General features: G+C 42.9%; 1 protein-coding gene across 1 annotated transcript; it reads right to left on the bottom strand.

Moving 5' to 3' along the window:
* Positions 1–15,834: 15,834 nt before the first annotated feature.
* LOC139839248 (uncharacterized) lies at positions 15,835–16,650 on the bottom strand. Its single transcript, XM_071829300.1, has one exon. It carries the CDS (start codon positions 16,648–16,650, stop codon positions 15,835–15,837), a length of 816 nt encoding a protein of 271 aa, XP_071685401.1.
* Between the last annotated feature and the right edge of the window lie 3,178 nt (positions 16,651–19,828).

Below are 19,828 nucleotides of genomic sequence, written 5' to 3' on the forward strand. Positions count from 1 at the left end.
TTGAATGTGTAGGGACAGGACAAATCACACTCGGAAGATCCCTGCTGAAACTATTGGGAGCAGTCATAGATATGGGAGAAGGCACCCTGAAATTCACCTCTACACCGGGGGGAAGTCATATATTTCCTAAATCAAAGAGAAAGAAAAAGAACAAGAAAGGTAAGGGTAAAGCCCAAGGTAAGGTTGATACACCATCTCTCGACAATACTTGATACACACTTTCTGCGCCTAGCTGAAAGGCGTTAAAGAAAAGCGCTTATGGGAGACAACCCATGTTTTTACTACAGTACCTTGTTTTTATTTTGTCTTGGAAGTTGTTTAATACTGTAGCAACCTCTCCTTATCTTAGTTTAGTGTTTTATTGTGCCAAGTAAAGTCGTTGATAGCAAGGTTCATACTAGATTTGGATTACTGCGCAGAAACAGATTTCTTTGCTGTCACGAATCTGGGCAAAATTCTCTGTAGGTAACTCAGAAAATTATGCCAATTTACGTGAGTGATCCTCAGATATGTACGCAACTTTCATTCAGTTTTAGAATTTTCATTTGAGCAAGTCTGGTGCCTCAATAAAATTCGTCATTACGAACTGTTCTGTTTTTGACAGATTCTGCCTTTTATTTCGCATTGCCTGTTTTGATATGTTCGATGGATATTTCGATTCCATTCACTTTCAGTAGCTTTGTGCAATTTCCAGAAGTGTTAAGAATGATTATGTCACCTCTGAACATGGATATTTTGATTGTGCACTAACTCTCTAATGAGTTGTTTTGAGTTTGGTGTGGAGGAAGTTTTCAAGGATCAAGAGAGGGAGATGATACAACATGATCAAGGAGAGTGAAAGCTCTAAGCTTGGGGATGCCCCGGTGGTTCACCCCTGCATATATCAAGAAGACTCAAGCGTCTAATCTTGAGGATGCTCAAGGCATCCCCTTCTTCATCGACAACATTATCAGGTTCCTCCCCTGAAACTATATTTTTATTCCGTCACATCTTATGTGCTTTGCTTGGAGCGTCGGTTTGTTTTTGTTTTTGTTTTGTTTGAATAAAATGGATCCTAGCATTCTTTGTGTGGGAGAGAGACACGCTCCGCTGTAGCATATGGACAAATATGTCCTTAGGCTTTACTCATAATATTCATGGCGAAGTTTCTTCTTCGTTAAATTGTTATATGGTTGGAATTGGAAAATGATACATGTAGTAATGTGCTAAAATGTCTTGGATAATGTGATACTTGGCAATTGTTGTGCTCATGTTTAAGCTCTTGCATCATATACTTTGCACCTATTAATGAATAAATACATAGAGCATGCTAAAATTTGGTTTGCATATTTGGTCTCTCTAAAGTCTAGATAATTTCTAGTATTGAGTTTGAACAACAAGGAAGACGGTGTAGAGTCTTATAATGTTTACGATATGTCTTTTATGTGAGTTTTGCTGCACCTCTTCATCCTTGTGTTTGTTTCAAATAGCCTTGCTAGCCTAAGCCTTGTATCGAGAGGGAATACTTCTCATGCATCCAAAATCCTTGAGCCAACCACTATGCCATTTGTGTCCACTATACCTACTAACTACATGGTATTTCTCCGCCATTCCAAAGTAAATTGCTTGAGTGCTACCTTTAAATTTCTATCCTCTACCTTTACAATATATAGCTCAGGGGACAAATAGCTTAAAAACTATTGTGGTATTGAATATGTACTTATGCACTTTATCTCTTATTAAGTTGCTTGTTGTGCGATAACCATGTTCCTGGGGACGCCATCAACTACTCTTTGTTGAATATCATGTGAGTTGCTATGCATGTCCGTCTTGTCTAAAGTAAGGGAGATTTACCACCTAATGGTTAGAGCATGCATATTGTTAGAGAAGAACATTGGGCCGCTAACTAAAGCCATGATCCATGGTGGAAGTTTCAGTTTTGGACATATATCCTCAATCTCATATGAGAAAATTAATTGTTGCTACATGCTTATGCATTAGAGAGGAGTCCATTATCTGTTGTCTATGTTGTCCCGGTATGGATGTCTAAGTTGAGAATAATCAATAGCGAGAATTCCAATGCGAGCTTTCTCCTTAGACCTTTGTACAGGCGGCATAGAGGTACCCCTTTGTGACACTTGGTTAAAACATGTGCATTGCGATAATCCCGGTAATCCAAGCTAATTAGGACAAGGTGCGGGCACTATTAGTATACTATGCATGAGGCTTGCAACTTGTAAGATATAATTTACATAACACATATGCTTTATTACTACCGTTGACAAAATTGTTTCTTGTTTTCAAAATCAAAGCTCTAGCACAAATATAGCAATCGATGCTTTCCTCTTTGAAGGACCATTCTTTTACTTTTATTGTTGAGTCAGTTCACCTATTTCTCTCCACCTCAAGAAGCAAACACTTGTGTGAACTGTGCATTGATTCCTACATACTTGCATATTGCACTTGTTATATTACTCTATGTTGACAATATCCATGAGGTATACATGTTATAAGTTGAAAGCAACCGCTGAAACTTCATCTTCCTTTGTGGTTCTTCAATGCCTTTACTTTGAATTATTGCTTTATGAGTTAACTCTTATGCAAGACTTATTGATGCTTGTCTTGAAGTACTATTCATGAAAAGTTTTTGCTTTATGATTCAGTTGTTTACTCATGTCATATACATTGTTTTGATCGCTGCATTCACTACATATGCTTACAATAGTATGATCAAGGTTATGATGGCATGTCACTCCAGAAATTATCTTTGTTTATCGTTTACCTGCTCGGGACGAGCAGAAACTAAGCTTGAGGATGCTGATACGTCTCCGATGTATCGATAATTTCTTATGTTCCATGCCACATTATTGATGATATCTACATGTTTTATGCATACTTTATGTCATATTCGTGCATTTTCTGGAACTAACCTATTAACAAGATGCCGAAGTGCCGATTGCTTTTTTTCTGCTGTTTTTGGTTTCAGAAATCCTAGTAAGGAAATATTCTCGGAATTGGACGAAATCAACGCCCAGGGTCCTATTTTGCCACGAAGCTTCCAGAAGACCGAAGAGTCAACGAAGTGGGGCCACGAGGTGGCCAGGAGGGTAGGCGGCGCGACCCCACCCTTGGCCGCGCCAGCCTGTCTCCTGGGCCCCTCGCGACGCCCCCTGACCTACCCTTCCGCCTACAAATAGCCTTCGTCGTGAAACCCCCAGTACCGAGAGCCACGATACGGAAAACCTTCCAGAGACGCCGCCGCCGCCAATCCCATCTCGGGGGATTTAGGAGATCGCCTCCGGCACCCTGCCGGAGAGGGGAATCATCTCCCGGAGGACTCTACGCCACCATGGTCGCCTCCGGAGTGATGTGTGAGTAGTCTACCCCTTGACTATGGGTCCATAGCAGTAGCTAGATGGTTGTCTTCTCCTCATTGTGCTTAATTGTCGGGTCTTGTGAGCTGCCGAACATGATCAAGATCATCTATCTGTAATTCTATATGTTGTGTTTGTTGGGATCCGATGAATAGAGAATACCATGTTATGTTGATTATCAATTTATATCTATGTGTTGTTTATGATCTTGCATGCTCTCCGTTATTAGTAGATGCTCTGGCCAAGTTGATGCTAGTAACTCCAAGAGGGGGTATTTATGCTCGATAGTGGGTTCATGTCTCCGTGAATCTGGGGGAGTGACAGAAACCTCTAAGATTATGGATGTGATGTTGCCACTAGGGATAAAACATTGATGCTATGTACGAGGATGTAGTTATTGATTACATTACGCGCAATACTTAATGCAATTGTCTGTTGTTAGCAACTTAATACTGGAAGGGGTTCGGATGATAACCTGAAGGTGGACTTTTTAGGCATAGATGCATGCTGGATAGCGGTCTATGTACTTTGTCGTAATGCCCAATTAAATCTCACTATACTCATCATAATATGTATGTGCATGGTCATGCCCTCTTTATTTGTCAATTGCCCAACTGTAATTTGTTCACCCAACATGCTATTTATCTTATGGGAGAGACACCTCTAGTGAACTGTGGACCCCGGTCCAATTCTCTTTACTGAAATATAATCTACTGCAATACTTGTTCTACTGTTCTCTGCAAACAATCATCATCCACACTATACATCTAATCCTTTGTTACAGCAAGCCGGTGAGATTGACAACCTCACTGTTTCGTTGGGGCAAAGTACTTGGTTTGTGTTGTGCAGGTTCCACGTTGGCACCGGAATCCCTGGTGTTGCGCCGCACTACATCTCGCCGCCATCAACCTTCAACGTGCTTCTTGACTCCTACTGGTTCGATAAACCTTGGTTTCTAACTGAGGGAAACTTGCCGCCGTACGCATCACACCTTCCACTTGGGGTTCCCAACGGTCGCGTGCTGTACGCGTGTCAGACACAGAGCCCGAGGAGGAGTCGGGAGCCTCTGCATGATCCATGCGCGCGACGTGAGGACTCCCGTGATCGACGTGATCGTCCGGATCACGACCAACATCCTGTTCAGGAGTTAGAATCTCCAGCCGAGTAGCACGCCCATGACCTGTACCATGATTAGCCAACAAAGGAGGAGCATATGCAATATCCATAAATTGGTCAGCAGAAAGTAAAGATGATTCTGTGGGTATGTGAGATGATGGGGTGGGCATGTTGGCAAATGGAAAAGACGACTCATCAAAGACAACGTCGCGCGAGATGTAGACCCTATTAGAGGGAACATGGAGACACTTGTAACCCTTGTGTAACGAACTGTAACCCAAGAACACACATTTTTTTGAACGAAAATCCAGCTTATTATTGTTGTAGGGACGGAGATGGGGCCAACAGGCGCAACCAAAGTCCTTAAAGAAGGTATAGTCTGGAGTTTCATGCAACAGACGTTCTATAGGTGGCTGCATATTAGTGGTGCGACTGGGTAGTCTGTTGATGAGAAAACATGCGGTCGAGAAAGCATCACTCCAAAAATGGAGAGGCAAGGATGCATGAGCAAGTAAAGTAAGCCCAGTTTCAACAATGTGTCTATGTTTGCGCTCAGCGGTACCGTTTTGTTGGTGTGTATGGGGGCAAGAGACTCGATGTGATATGCCAAGTCCCTGAAAGAAAGGGTGGAGTTACTCATACTCACCGCCCCAATCTGTTTGCACATGAACGATTTTCCGATCAAGAAGACGCTCAACATGCTTTTGAAACTGAATAAACACATTGTAGACATCAGATTTATGTTTGAGTAGATAAACCCAAGTAAAGCGACTGTAGGCATCAATAAAGCTCACATAAAATTTATAACCACTAATAGAAGTTTGGGCAGGGCCCCACACATCCGAGAAAAATAAGCTCTAAAGGAGCTGCGGTTACACGGTTTGATAAAGGAAATGGCAATTGGTGACTTTTGCCTTGCTGACAAGCATCACAAATGGCTTTATTTGAACTTGACTCTAATGGTAACTCATGCTTATGGAGAACATGCTTGACGACGGGGGATGCAGGGTGGCCTAAGCGAGCATGCCACTGATCATGGGAGACGCGAATGCTGCTGAGTGCTTGCTTGATGATAGGAGCATGAATTTGGTAGAGACCACCACGACACCGACCTCTAAGCAGAATTTCCCTCGTGGCCCGGTCCTTGACAAAAAGATCATATGGGTGAAGTTCAACGAAAACAGGATTATCATGTGTAAGTCTACTCATAGAAAGAAGATTACGAGTAACATGAGGAACATGAAGAATGCTATTGAGTTTAAGTGGTTGTGATGATGGAGTAGGAAGCAATGCGTGACCAATATTATGGATATTCATACCTTTGCCGTTGGCGGCATGAACTTGGTCTTGGCCACGGTAGGGTTCCTTGGTGGTCAGCTTCTCCAACTCGTGCGTGAGATGGTGGGTGGCGCCTGAATCAGCGTACCATGCTGGATCCATCGGGTATGATGTGGTGGCACCTCCTCCACCTCCATTGCCGGTTGCCGCCATGGCCATGGCGAGCTGTTTCTCGATGTCACGCCCGTCATTGCCCATGCCGAGGAAGTCGCGGTTGAACCGCTTGTAGCAGCTGATGACCCACAAGTATAGGGGATCGCAACAGTCTTCGAGGGAAGTAAAACCCAATTTATTGATTCGACACAAGGGGAGACAAAGAACACTTGGAAGCCTTAACAGCGGAGTTGTCAATTCAGCTGCACCTGGAAACAGACTTGCTCGCAAGAGTTTATCAGTAGTAACAATTTTATAGCAGTAGCAGTAGTGAAATAACACAGCAGAGTAACAGAGACAGCAGTAGTGATTTTAGTAAACAGCAGGATTAAAATACTGTAGGCACGGGGACGGATGACGGGCGTTGCATGGATGAGAGAAACTCATGTAACAATCATAGCAGGGCATTTGCAGATAATAATAAAACGGTGTCCAAGTACAAAGCAATCAATAGGCATGTGTTCCATATATAGTCGTGCGTGCTCGCAATGAGAAACTTGCACAACATCTTTTGTCCTACCAGCCGGTGGCAGCCGGGCCTCAAGGGAAACTACTGGATATTAAGGTACTCCTTTTAATAAAGTACCGGAGCAAAGCATTAACACTCCCTGAACACATGTGATCCTCACATCGCTACCATTCCCTCCGGTTGTCCCGATTTCTGTCACTTCGGGGCCATCGGTTTCGGACAGCGACATGTGTATACAACTTATAGGTAAGACCATAAACAATGATTATCTTCATGAAACAATAACATGTTCAGATCTGAGATCATGGCACTCGGGCCCTAGTGACAAGCATTAAGCATAACAAGTTGCAACAATATCATCAAAGTACCAATTACGGACACTAGGCACTATGCCCTAACAATCTTATGCTATTACATGACCAATCTCATCCAATCCCTACCATCCCCTTCGGCCTACAGCGGGGGAATTACTCACACATGGATGGGGGAAACATGGCTGGTTGATGTAGAGGCGTTGGCGGTGATGGCGGCGATGATCTCCTCCAATTCCCCGTCCCGGCGGAGTGCCTGAACGGAGACTTCTGGCTCCCGCGACGGAGTTTCGCGATGTGGCGGCGTTCTGGAGGGTTTCTGGCGACTTCGACTTCTCCCCGTGCGTTTTTAGGTCGAGGCTGATAAATAGTCCGAAGGAGGGCGTCGGAGGCCGGCCGAGGGGGCCACACCACAGGGCCGCGCGGGCCCCCCCTGGGCCGCGCCGCCCTATGGTGTGGGGCCCTCGGGCCTCCACCTTAATTGTCCTTCTGGCTCCGTCATTATTCTCGGGAAAATAGGGCCTTCGCATAAATTCCAAGGATTTTCCCGAAAGTTGGATTTCTGCACAAAAACGAGACACTGTGAGCGATTCTGCTGAAAGCAGCGTTAGTCCGTGTTAGTTGCATCCAAAATACACAAATTAGAGGCAATACAATAGCAAAAGTGTTCGGGAAAGTAGATACGTTTTGGCCGTAAAAATTCCCCCAAGCTTAGCTTATTGCTTGTCCTCAAGCAATTCAGTTAACAACTGAGCGATAAAAGAACTTTCACGAACACATTTGCTCATATGATGTATATATTCTCATGCAATGGCTAATACTTAAGCAGTTCATAATGAGATACATGCAAATAAGATCATCTAACAGCTATGTCAATCATGGAGAGGTACCAACAATTAATAAGAAGCATCATGAATCATGTATATAAGCAAGATTGCAATGTTCATAAGAGAGTATGATAAAGTGGTATCTCGCTTGCCTGTATTTGGTTGGCAAAACATAAATGCCCGGGCACCTTTGGAGTTCATAGAAAGACTAGAAGTAGTGATTGTCAAAGATAAATGCATCAAAGTTATACCACAATCAATCATATTTTGAGACAAGCATATTATACTAAGAATGACAGTTGTGCTCTCAAGATAGTGCTCAAAGAAATAATGGAGACACAACATAAAAGTAAAAGATTGACCCTTCGCAGAGGGAAGCAGGGATTAACATGCGCTAGAGCTTTTTATTTTTATAAAGACAGGAGTAAAATTATTTTGAGAGGTGTTTGTTGTTGTCAATGAATGGTAATGGGTACACTAACTACCTCGCCAACCGGACTTTCAAGAGCGGCTCCCATGAATTATTGCATATTTATTTGGCACTCCTTCCAACCTTTCTTGCACAAACCATGGCTAACCGAATCCTCGGGTGCCTGCCAACAATCTCATACCATGAAGGAGTGCCTTTTTATTTTAGTTTTATTATGATTATGACACTCCCCCCAACCTTTGCTTACACAAGCCATGGCTAACCGAATCCTTCGGGTGCCGTCCATCAATCACAAACCATGGAGGAGTGTCTATTTAAGTTAATTAATTCGGGACTGGGAATCCCATGGCCAGCTCTTTTTGCAAAATTATTGGATAAGCGGATGTGCCACTAGTCCATATGAGAGTCCGTCAAAAGTAAATGACAAGGTTGAAAGCTAAACACCACATACTTCCTCATGAGCTATGAAACATAAACACAAATTGAGAAGCATTTTGAAGGTTTTAAAGGTAGCGCACGAGAATTTACTTGGAATGGTTTGAAATGCCATGCATAGGTATTTATGGTGGACACTTTGGAACAACTTGGTTTTCAGGTGTTTGGAAGCACGAGCAGCGTTCCCGCTCAGTACAAGTGAAGGCTAGCAATAGACTAGGGAGCGACAAATCAAGAGAGCAAGAATCGTCATAATCATGCTTGCGGCAAAATAAATTAACGGAGGCATAAAAGTGATACAAGAACTCTGAAGCAATATAGATCATCGAGGCTTAATTGACTTTTTGTTCAGTCATATGCATGCGTGAGCATGTGCCAAGTCGATATAAATGAATTATTCAGAGGAGGATACCACAATGCCATACTTACTTATGAATAAAACAATGCAAACAAACATACATGACATGCTACTCATATTAATAAATTGGAGCTAAACATGAGAGATCATGAACTACTAGACTTTCTCAAATAACATATACTTCACATGAACCAACTAAGCATGCTCATATGGATGAGTATATGTACAAAAATGAAAACAAATAGAGTTCATACCAGCCTCTCACCACAATCAGATTGTCGTAGATCGTCATTATTGCCTTTTCACTTGTGTAGCTTGGATAATATGAAATGAAAACCACGCTCCAGCCACCGAAGACCATTGAACTCATAAAGAACTTTACAAACCAAAGAAGAACAGCAAATATTTTTGGTGTTTTCAAATTAGAAACAAGAACAAGAGGAAACAAACAAACAAAGCAAAATCTTTTTGGGTTTTCTTATAGCAAACTAGTAATAGCAAATTAAGCGAAACAAATACAAGAAACCAAAGCAAACAAATGGTGAAGAGAAACAACAGAAATATTTTTGGTCTTTTTGTGTTTTGGGAAAGAAACAAAGCAAGAACAAGAAATAGCAAATTAAAAGAAACACAGAAAAGCGAGATGGCAGAAATCTGCCAAAACCTGACAGCAGTACAGAAATCGATTTGTACAAAAATCTTACGTTGCTCAGATCGAAAAGTGTTCAACTAATGAAAGTTAGATAACAACCTGGGGAACCTGCACAAAAATTGGCAGCTCAAAATGACGCTCTGGCTATTTTTGAGAATTTTTACGGTAACATTCCAGAATCTGTTTTCAGACAGCACTTCCCCAAATATCATCTTCCTCTCATTAGGAAACCACTCAAACGAACAAAACAAGTATGTGAAAGTATCCAGCAACCATAATATGCAAAGAATGAGTGATGCCGGTATACCTCCCCCCAAGCTTAGGCTTTTGGCCTAAGTGGAGTTCAATCCCATCGATCCCATGAAGTAGTGTCTCCGTAGTATGACGAAGATGGATCGTATTCCGGGTATGTGCTAGAAGAAGCACCCGGATATGTGACAGTGTGGTCGTAGGAGGCCCCGGCGTCCTCGGAGTCATGTTGCTGGTGGAAGTCTTTTATCTTCAAATGCTCATCCACTTCCTCCTTAGTGCACGACCATGATTGCCTGTCAATACTTAACAAACCTAGTTGGGGAAGAGGAATTTCTTTCTCATCCCCGTCAGAAAACAACATTCTATACACCATATTATCTAAAGTAGAATCAGTGGTAACAAAATGATGACTCTTCATAGCAACAATATCAAGTTTCCTAGGGGCCAATGGCACATCATTAGGATCAATAGGAAGATTTAGATATGTTAAAACACGCAGTGCGATAGTTCCTCCAAAAATAGGCCCCCTGGTAGTCAGGCGGCGAGCAATAAGAGCACCAAGGTGATAAGATGTTTGACCAGTAAGTGCAATATTCAAGAAAGCAAGATGGTAACTAGAAATGTTGCTAGTGTTCTCCCTACCAAGAATGCTAGTAGCAATGTAGTATGCAAAATACTTAATGGCGGCGAGTTGAATATTCCTTATCTTGCCACGCTGAATGGTGCGACAATCATCATCGGTAATCCCTCGATAGAGCTCCAACAAGTCCCGGGGGTTGTCATCAATCCTACTTGCTGTACCTACAGGGGCAATATCCAAGGCACGACAAAAATCCTTCAATTGCATAGTAACAGGATTACCATAGATCCTGAATGCAACTGTTGGCTCATATTGTTTGTTGTTGAACTGGAAACTCTCGACGAAGATTTTGGTGAGCAAGTAGTATTGCTCCCTTTCATCTCCCATATAGGTGGTTAACCCTGCCCTGTTGACAAGGGTTAAGAAATCCTCCAATATCCCTGCATTCCTTAGAAAATCATAGCATGGAAAAGTCGAAGCATTAGGAGGCCCGTTGTCCTCTTCGGGCGCAAAGCTAGGCGCGATGATGTCTTCATTGTATGATCGCCTAATCCGGGTGGCGGCCCTAGAAGGCCTCCCGGTGCTGGTTGTCCCTTTCTTGAACAACTCTCCAAAGTTGAACTTCTTCATAGCTTCTCTGAAATTTTCAACAAATGATATAAAAATTTGATTTGGTGACATATAATTGAGGGAAACTACCATAGGAACTTGCTAGAGTACTAATCATGCATCAAAACTAGTTTCTACCACTTAGAACAAGCATGCAAGCTCACTAAACATGTTAACTACAGCAGCAAAATATTCAAGATATACTCAACCAAACAAAATTCTACTTGGATGGGTGGAGGAGTCACATACCGAAGAGCAAATGTGCCAAATTTCAGACAGAAATCTGGGCTGAGCAAAGAGATCGAGAAATCTGGAGCTCTGGAGCAAAAACGCGAGTGAGAGGAACTTGGTACGAGTTTTTTCGGGAGAGAGAAGGTGCTGGGAGAAAGAGATGACAAAGTGGGGCAAAGGGGGGCCCACACCACATGGTGGCGCGGCCACCTCCTTGGCCGCGCCGGCCTGTGGTTTGGCACCCTCTGGTGCCCCACAGGTCATCCTCTGGTGCTCCCAGGTGCCTCGTCGAAAAATAGGACCAACGGTATAATTTTTGTGAATTTTTGAAAACTTTGAAAAACGCACATTTCTGGGTATTTAGTTTATTATTACTGGCCAGGAAATTTTTTGAAATCTTCAAATAACTAAGGAACTTTGCAAATTAAAAATGCTACAGCAACTAGAGGAAGTGGAGGAAGAAAGATATGTTGTTTACCTCCTCTATGCATATAAAAAGTATCCGTTAACAAGGTTGATCAAGTCTTGTCACCAAATAACTTTTTCATAGCATAAGAAGAAATAAACCTCAAATCAATCATGTTACCTTGAATTGTATTGATATGGATCCAATCACGAGAGTTTGATATTCTTCTTTAGGCTCATATATAGGACAATCAATAGTTCCCACTTTGATAGTTCTCACATTAGAAATAGTATTAACTCCACACGCTTTCTCAATCCTCTTGGGAAAATAAACGGTATGCTCCCTATCATCAACATTGAAAGTAACTTTTCCTTTATTGCAATCAATAACAGCCCCTGCGGTGTTAAGAAAAGGTCTCCCAAGAATAATAGACATATTATCATCTTCAGGCATTTCCAACACAACAAAATCAGTTAATATCAAGCAGTTAGTAGTAACTTGAACAGGAACATTCTCACATATACCAACAGGAATAGCAGTGGATTTATCAGCCATTTGCAAAGATATATCAGTAGGTATCAACTTATCTAAGTAAAGTCTCTTATAAAGAGAAAAAGGCATAACACTAACACCGGCTCCCAAGTCACATAGAGCAGTTTTAACATAATTATTCTTAATAGAACAAGGAATAGTAGGTATACCTGGGTCGCCCAACTTCTTTGGTATTTTGCCATTGAAAGAGTAATTAGCAAGCATAGTGGAAGTTTCCTCATTGGGGATTTTCCTTTTGTTAGTAACAATATCTTTCATATACTTTGAATAAGGAGGCAATTTAATAGCATCAGTCAAAGGGATTTGCAAGAATAAAGGTTTCATCCAATCGCAAAATTTATTATAGTGTTCTTCTTCCTTTGATTTTAGTTTCTTAGCAGGAAAAGGCATTTGCTTTTGCACCCAAGGTTCTCTTTCATTACCATGTTACTCAGCAATAAAATCTTCTTTAGTATACTTTTTATTTTTAGCATGCTTTTCAGGTTCTTCTTCAACCTCTTCTTTATCAGGAGTATCATTCTTATCATTATCTTTATCATTATCATGTTCATTACCACTTTTAGTTTCAGCATCAGAAATAGAAATACTATTAGGATCATTAACATGTTCAGAGGATTCTACAACATTTTTATGTTTCTTCTTCTTTTTCTTCCTAGAATGAGCACTAGGTTCAATGCGTTGAGAATCTTGTTCAATTCTTTTGGGATGCCCTTTAGGATATAGAGGATCCTGGGTAGAGACACCACCTCTAGTTGTTACTTCATAAGCATGTTTCTCTTTAGAATTATTCCCTAACAAGTCATTTTGCACTTTAGTGAGTTGATCAATTTGAGTTTGAATCATATGAAAATGTTTAACAAGCATCTTAACATCATTGGAGGTTCTCTCCACAATATCATGCAATTCACTTATAGCTCGAGAATTTTCCATTAAGTGATTCTCTACTCTCATATTAAAATTTTCTTGCTTAACAATATAATTATCAAACTCATCTAAGCATTGTGCAGGAGGCTTTGAATACGGAATATCCTCCCTAGTAAAGCGTTGAAGGGAGTTTACCTCAATCATGGATGAAGGGGGAATTATCTCACATATATCTTCTATAGGAGGTAGATTCTTCACATCTTCAGATTTAATACCTTTCTCCTTGAGAGACTTCTTGGCTTCCCTCATATCTTCATCATTCAATTTAATCATACCCCTCTTCTTCAATATTGGCGTTGGAGTTGGTTCAGGCGTAGTACAATCATCATGATTCCGGCTTATTTTAGCCAATAATTCTTCAAATACGTCGTGGAGTTCTTTTCCTGAAAACACAACCAGCACAACTATCCAGGTACGCCCTAGACTCAATGGTTAGTCCACTATAAAATATATCAAGTAAATCATGCTTTTCCAGATCATGCTCAAAGCCGAGCTCTAATAAGAGAGCAAAATCTCGCCCAAGCCTCGTGCAATTTCTCTTCATCTCCCTGGTCAAAATTATAAATTCTCTGCAAAGCAATATGTTGAGCACTAGCAGGAAAGTATTTGCGGAAGAAGACATCAAGCAATTCTTTTGGACTTTTAATAGAATTAGGTGGCAAATTATTATACCAAGTTTTAGCGTCATCCTTTAATGAGAATGGAAAGATTTTAGCAACAAAGTAAGTACGCATCTTGACATCATCAGAAAACAAGCTACTAAGAGTAGATAACTCAGTCATGTGTTCAACAACACTTTCTTTTTCAGTACCACAAAAGGGTGTTTTCTCAACAATAGCTATATGAGATAAATCAAGAGAAAAATCATAATCTTTATCCCTAATGTTTATAGGAGATGTGGCAAACTTAGGATCAGGAGACAGTTTATATCTAACAGCATGTTCTCAAAGCAACTTTTTAATTTTTCTTGCATCAGTAGTAGCATTGCATTTTTCAATAAAATCATCATTAAGCTCCACATAATCTTCATCAGGATCATCACTAAAATAATCAAGTTCAGGTGAACTAACAGGTGTAGTAGCATTAGGAGTTTCAGTATTTTCAATTTGTCTAGACCTAGCAATTGTAGCATCTAGAAAAGATCCCAATGAACCACTATCATCAAGCACAGCAGAAACATTATCAATATTATGAGAGTTTTCAGATTCAGCAGAAGTACCCGCATGTGAAGCATGCGGCGGTGAAACAAGTTTATCAATCACAGATGGTGAATCAAGAGCAGCAGAGGTATTCAGAATTGTACCTTTTCTTGTAGTGGATGGTAATATGGTGATCTTAGTATCGCGAGGTTTACCCATGATGGAGAATTTGCAGCGAACAATATTAATCCAAGTGAACTTCCAAATAAAGCTATGCTCCCGGCAACGGCGCCGTAAAATAGTCTTGATGACCCACAAGTATAGGGGATCGCAATGGGTCTTCGAGGGAAGTAAAACCCAATTTATTGATTCGACACAAGGGGAGACAAAGAACACTTGGAAGCCTTAACAGCGGAGTTGTCAATTCAGCTGCACTGAAACAGACTTGCTCGCAAGAGTTTATCAAGAGGTAACAGCTTTATAGCGATAGCAGAGTGAAATAACAGCAGCAGAGTAACAGAGACAGCAGTAGTGATTTTAGTAAACAGCAGGATTAAAATACTGTAGGCACGGGGACGGATGACGGGCGTTGCATGGATGAGAGAAACTCATGTAACAATCATAGCAGGGCATTTGCAGATAATAATAAAACGGTGTCCAAGTACAAAGCAATCAATAGGCATGTGTTCCATATATAGTCGTGCGTGCTCGCAATGAGAAACTTGCACAACATCTTTTGTCCTACCAGCCGGTGGCAGCCGGGCCTCAAGGGAAACTACTGGATATTAAGGTACTCCTTTTAATAAAGTACCGAAGCAAAGCATTAACACTCCGTGAACACATGTGATCCTCACATCGCTACCATTCCCTTCGGTTGTCCCGATTTCTGTCACTTCGGGGCCATCGGTTCCGGACAGCGACATGTGTATACAACTTATAGATAAGACCATAAACAATGATTATCTTCATGAAACAATAACATGTTCAGATCTGAGATCATGGCACTCGGGCCCTAGTGACAAGCATTAAGCATAACAAGTTGCAACAATATCATCAAAGTACCAATTACGGACACTAGGCACTATGCCCTAACAATCTTATGCTATTACATGACCAATCTCATCCAATCCCTACCATCCCCTTTGGCCTACAGCGGGGGAATTACTCACACATGGATGGGGGAAACATGGCTGGTTGATGTAGAGGCGTTGGCGGTGATGGCGGTGATGATCTCCTCCAATTCCCCGTCCCGGCGGAGTGCCAGAACGGAGACTTCTGGCTCCCGCGACGGAGTTTCGCGATGTGGCGGCGTTCTGGAGGGTTTCTGGCGACTTTGACTTCTCCCCGTGCGTTTTTAGGTCGAGGCCGATAAATAGTCCGAAGGAGGGCGTCGGAGGCCAGCCGAGGGGGCCACACCACAGGGCCGCGCGGGCCCCCCTGGGCCGCGCCGCCCTATGGTGTGGGGCCCTCGGGCCTCCACCTTAATTGTCCTTCTGGCTCCGTCATTATTCTGGGAAAATAGGGCCTTCTGCATAAATTCCGAGGATTTTCCCGAAAGTTGGATTTCTGCACAAAAACGAGACACCAGAGCAGTTCTGCTGAAAACAGCGTTAGTCCGTGTTAGTTGCATCCAAAATACACAAATTAGAGGCAAAACAATAGCAAAAGTGTTCGGGAAAGTAGATACGTTTTGGACGTATCAGCAGCGCGAGGCGATGTGCCCCACGGTGTCGCAGAGTTGGCACGTAGGATGAGGGCGCCCGTCGCGACCACGGCTATCGCGGTTGTCGTGGCTGTCGCGGCTGTCACGGCCATGGTTGTCGCGGCCACCACCACCTGTGCTGCCGCCGCCTGAGTAAGTGGATGGCGCCGACCTCATCTGAGTGGGCGCGAAGGGCGAAGGAGCCGGCGCACGATAGGGGCCGGCGCGCCCATAGGCTACGACAGGGGCGCCACCAAAGGCACCGAAGGCCGCGGCGTGCTGATTCGCCGTCAGATCGGCGCGACGCGCGGCTTGACGATGCTTGGTCGCCTGCAGCTGTGCGAAGAGGTCGCGGACGGGGATGGTCGTCGTACGCGCGTTGATGACCTCGTACAGGGCATCATAGTCCGAGTCGAGGCCAGCCAGGAGGTAGGAGATGAACTCCTCGTCCCTCAGAGGTTGGCCGATGGACGCCAAGGTGTCGGCGAGGGCCTTCATGCGGTGGAAGTAGACATTGATCGACATGTCGTTCTTCTTGAGATCGGCCATCTGAGTGCGGATGCCGGTTGAGCATGCGACCGATGTGGAGGCGAAGGCGCCGGCGAGCGTCTCCCACGCCTCGCGAGCAGTCTTGGCGAAAAGCACCATGCCAACCACGCCCTCAGTCATGGATGACACGAAGGCAGAGAGGATGCTCTGATCGGTCTGCACCCATCGCCCAAAGGCTGGATTAGCATGTTGGGTCGTCGTCTCGCCGGTGGTGACGGTGATCTCCTCTGCGGGGCACGGATTAGATCCGTCCACGTACCCCATCAGGAGATGGCTCCTCAAGAGAGGGCCGACTTGGGCGCGCCAGAAGAGATAGTTCTCTCCCGAGAGCTTGACCGTGATGGAAGAGGCCAACGAGGCAGGCGTCGGCGTGGAGATGAAGGCGCCGGCCATAGTGCTCGGCGCAGTGTCAGAGGTGGTGCTTGCCACGGTTGAAATCGACAGCGCAGATGAGCTCATTGTGGAAGCGACATGCGATTTAGGATCGCAGCTCTGATACCATGAAAGAGTTTCAGGCTAGGGAAGAGATTGGGAAGGATTGCACACCTCATACGGGTGGCTTCATCTCCATATATATATGTCAAAGATTTTACAACTTACAAGGAAAGGTTAGGTGGGATATTGTCTTGATTAGCAAGACACCTAAACCGGTTATAGAATCAATCTAAACAAGGCTAGAGATATGTAAGTATCTAAACTATCCAAAGTCTATCAGTGATGATGCTACTGCCTACTATTTGATGTTGGACAATTACATATGATTCCTTGTTATTTATCTCTATTGGAGAATGGTGATGAATGTATGGTGCTGGTACAAGCATATGATTCCTTGTTATTTATCTCTGTTGGAGAATGGTGATGAATGTATGGTGCTGGTACAAGCATATGACTTCTGGAGAATATTATATGCTACAGGTTTTGATAATATATGCTCCAGGTTTTGAAAAATTGCTGTAGTGCTAGCAGTATATGAGCATTTCCAAGTTCTTTTCATTTCTTTTGTGAGCATTTCATTTCTTCTGTGAGCATTTCATATCTACCAGTACTTGGAATATATGATGATGAATGTGTGGTGATGATGAATGTGTGGTGATAATGAATTTGTGGTGGTGATGATGAATATATGATGATGAATGTGTGGTGATGATGCTACTGCCTACTATTTGATGTTGGACAATTACACTGATAAGAACATATATAGGCTTGTTATCTTAGCCTAGCCAATGATGCATAGGCTGAGGCACAAATTTGTAAACTAAGAACAAATACTATGACTTGGCTTTTAATTCTCTGTGATGATTGTGAACAGCACCTCTGTTCAAGACTGAGATAAATAATCATTCAAATCCTCCTAGGCAAGGTCTAGTTGAAGGGTAGATGGATTTGACTGCTTTTATTTATTCCCTGATGTGAGCTTGCTCGTTTGCTAGATGTGGGTTTGTTGTGGCTATGTATTACTTGGTTGGCTTGCTTTATCCAGCCCATGCATGGTTAGAATTGATGGACAATTACACTGATAAGAACATATCTAGGCTTGTTATATATCTTAGCCTAGCCAATGATGCATAGGTTGAGGCACAAATTTGTAAACTAAGAACAAATAATATGACTTGGCTTTTAATTCTGTACGATGATTGTGAACAGCACCTCTGTCCAAGACTGAGAGAAATAATCCTTCAAATCCTCCTTGTCGATGATTAGAAAGTTTGGTCACCTGTACACTCTGGGGTGGGGCCAGTGAACCTGGTGTGATGGCACAAATATCAATCTCTTGTGCATCCTACTTGGATTCGCTGACCCCATCCTTGAATGATAATATTTGTTTCGACCAACAAAATATGAGGTATGCTATTTAGTTGATACTACTTGGCTCGTATTTGAGTTGAAGTTCTTCGTTTATTTTGATCTTTCTTCCATTTTAGTGCCGATGATTAGAATGTTTGGTCACCTGTACACTCGGGGGGTGGTGCAAGCGAGCCTGGAGTGATGACACAAATATCAATCTCTTGTGCATCCTACCCGGTCTCGCTTACACCATCCCTGAATGTTATATTTGTTTAGACCAACAAAATATGAGGCATGTGCTATCTAGTTGATACTACTTGGCTCGTATTTGAGTTGTCATTCTTTATTAACTTTGGTCTTTCTTCCATTTTAGTGCTGATGTTTAAAATGCTTGGTCACTCGTACACTCTGGGGTGGAGCCAGTGAGCCTGGTGTGATGGCACATATGTTAATCTCTTGTGCATCCTACCTGGCATCACTGATTCCATCCCTGAATGTTAATAATTGTTTCGATCAACAATGTATGAGTGAAAGATCGAGATGTCACCTAGAGGGGGGTGATTAGGAAATTAAAAACCCTTGCGAATTTGTATTGTAAGAATGCGGAATTAAACTAACATTTAGTTTACAAGCACAAACCCTAAGTATGCTAAGCTCAACTAAGTGTAACAATAGCAACTAGAGCTAAGCAAGATAGGCACAAGATATATGTAGCACAAGTGATAGCAAGATATATGTACTTCAAGCACGATGGCTATCACAAGGAAAGAGAGCTTGGGTATAGAAATAACCGAGGCACGCGGAGACAAGGATGTATTCCCGTGTTCCCTTCCTTTGCAAGAAGGTACGTCACGTTTAGAGTGGAGGTCCCACAAAGGATTCCCCGCGCCACGAAGGCTCACCCTATTCTCCGAACCACACCCACGAAGGATAATGGCCCTTTACTTATGGTTAGCTTTTCCTCCGCTCCGGAGATGGCAAGCTCCACAACCACTTCACAAGCTCCACGAAGGATAAGCCCGGGTGACGTGGGCATAACCCTTCGGGTACTCGACATTACCATACCCGATGCAAACTATGTAGCTGGACCAGCACAAGGACTCGACAAGCTGGACCCACAAGGAATATTAACTTGGACTACAAGTAAAGAAGACTCCAACACGGATCCTACTAGGACTCTTGTAAACCCTAGCTTGGCTGATATATAAAGCCAGGCAGAGGCACCCCTTAGGACACGCACAATCAGAAACATAATCATAGAGGCGACACGCCTAGACACCGCAACCCGCGGATTAGAACTAGACTAGATCCAACAACTCCGCCTATGGCGGCCCCCTGTACATATATTCTCATATACTGGATTGCTAGCAAGACGTAGCGATCCTCCACCGTGGGGACGTGAACCTAGGTATGTCGTGTACCGCCTCGCTCCCGGAACTTCCGTCGTCGCCTTTCTCTAAAACCCAAGCCCATCATGGTGGGCATTGTGTTGGAGATATGCCCAAGAGGCAATAATAAAAGTGGTTATTATATATCTGTATGTTTATGATAAATGTTTATATACCATGCTATAATTGTATGAACCGAAACATTGATACATGTGTGATATGTAAACAACAAAGAGTCCCTAGTATGCCTCTGTTATCACCAGAATTTG

Source organism: Lolium perenne, chromosome 4 (genome assembly GCF_019359855.2).
Source record: "Lolium perenne isolate Kyuss_39 chromosome 4, Kyuss_2.0, whole genome shotgun sequence".
Lineage (NCBI taxonomy): Eukaryota > Viridiplantae > Streptophyta > Magnoliopsida > Poales > Poaceae > Lolium > Lolium perenne.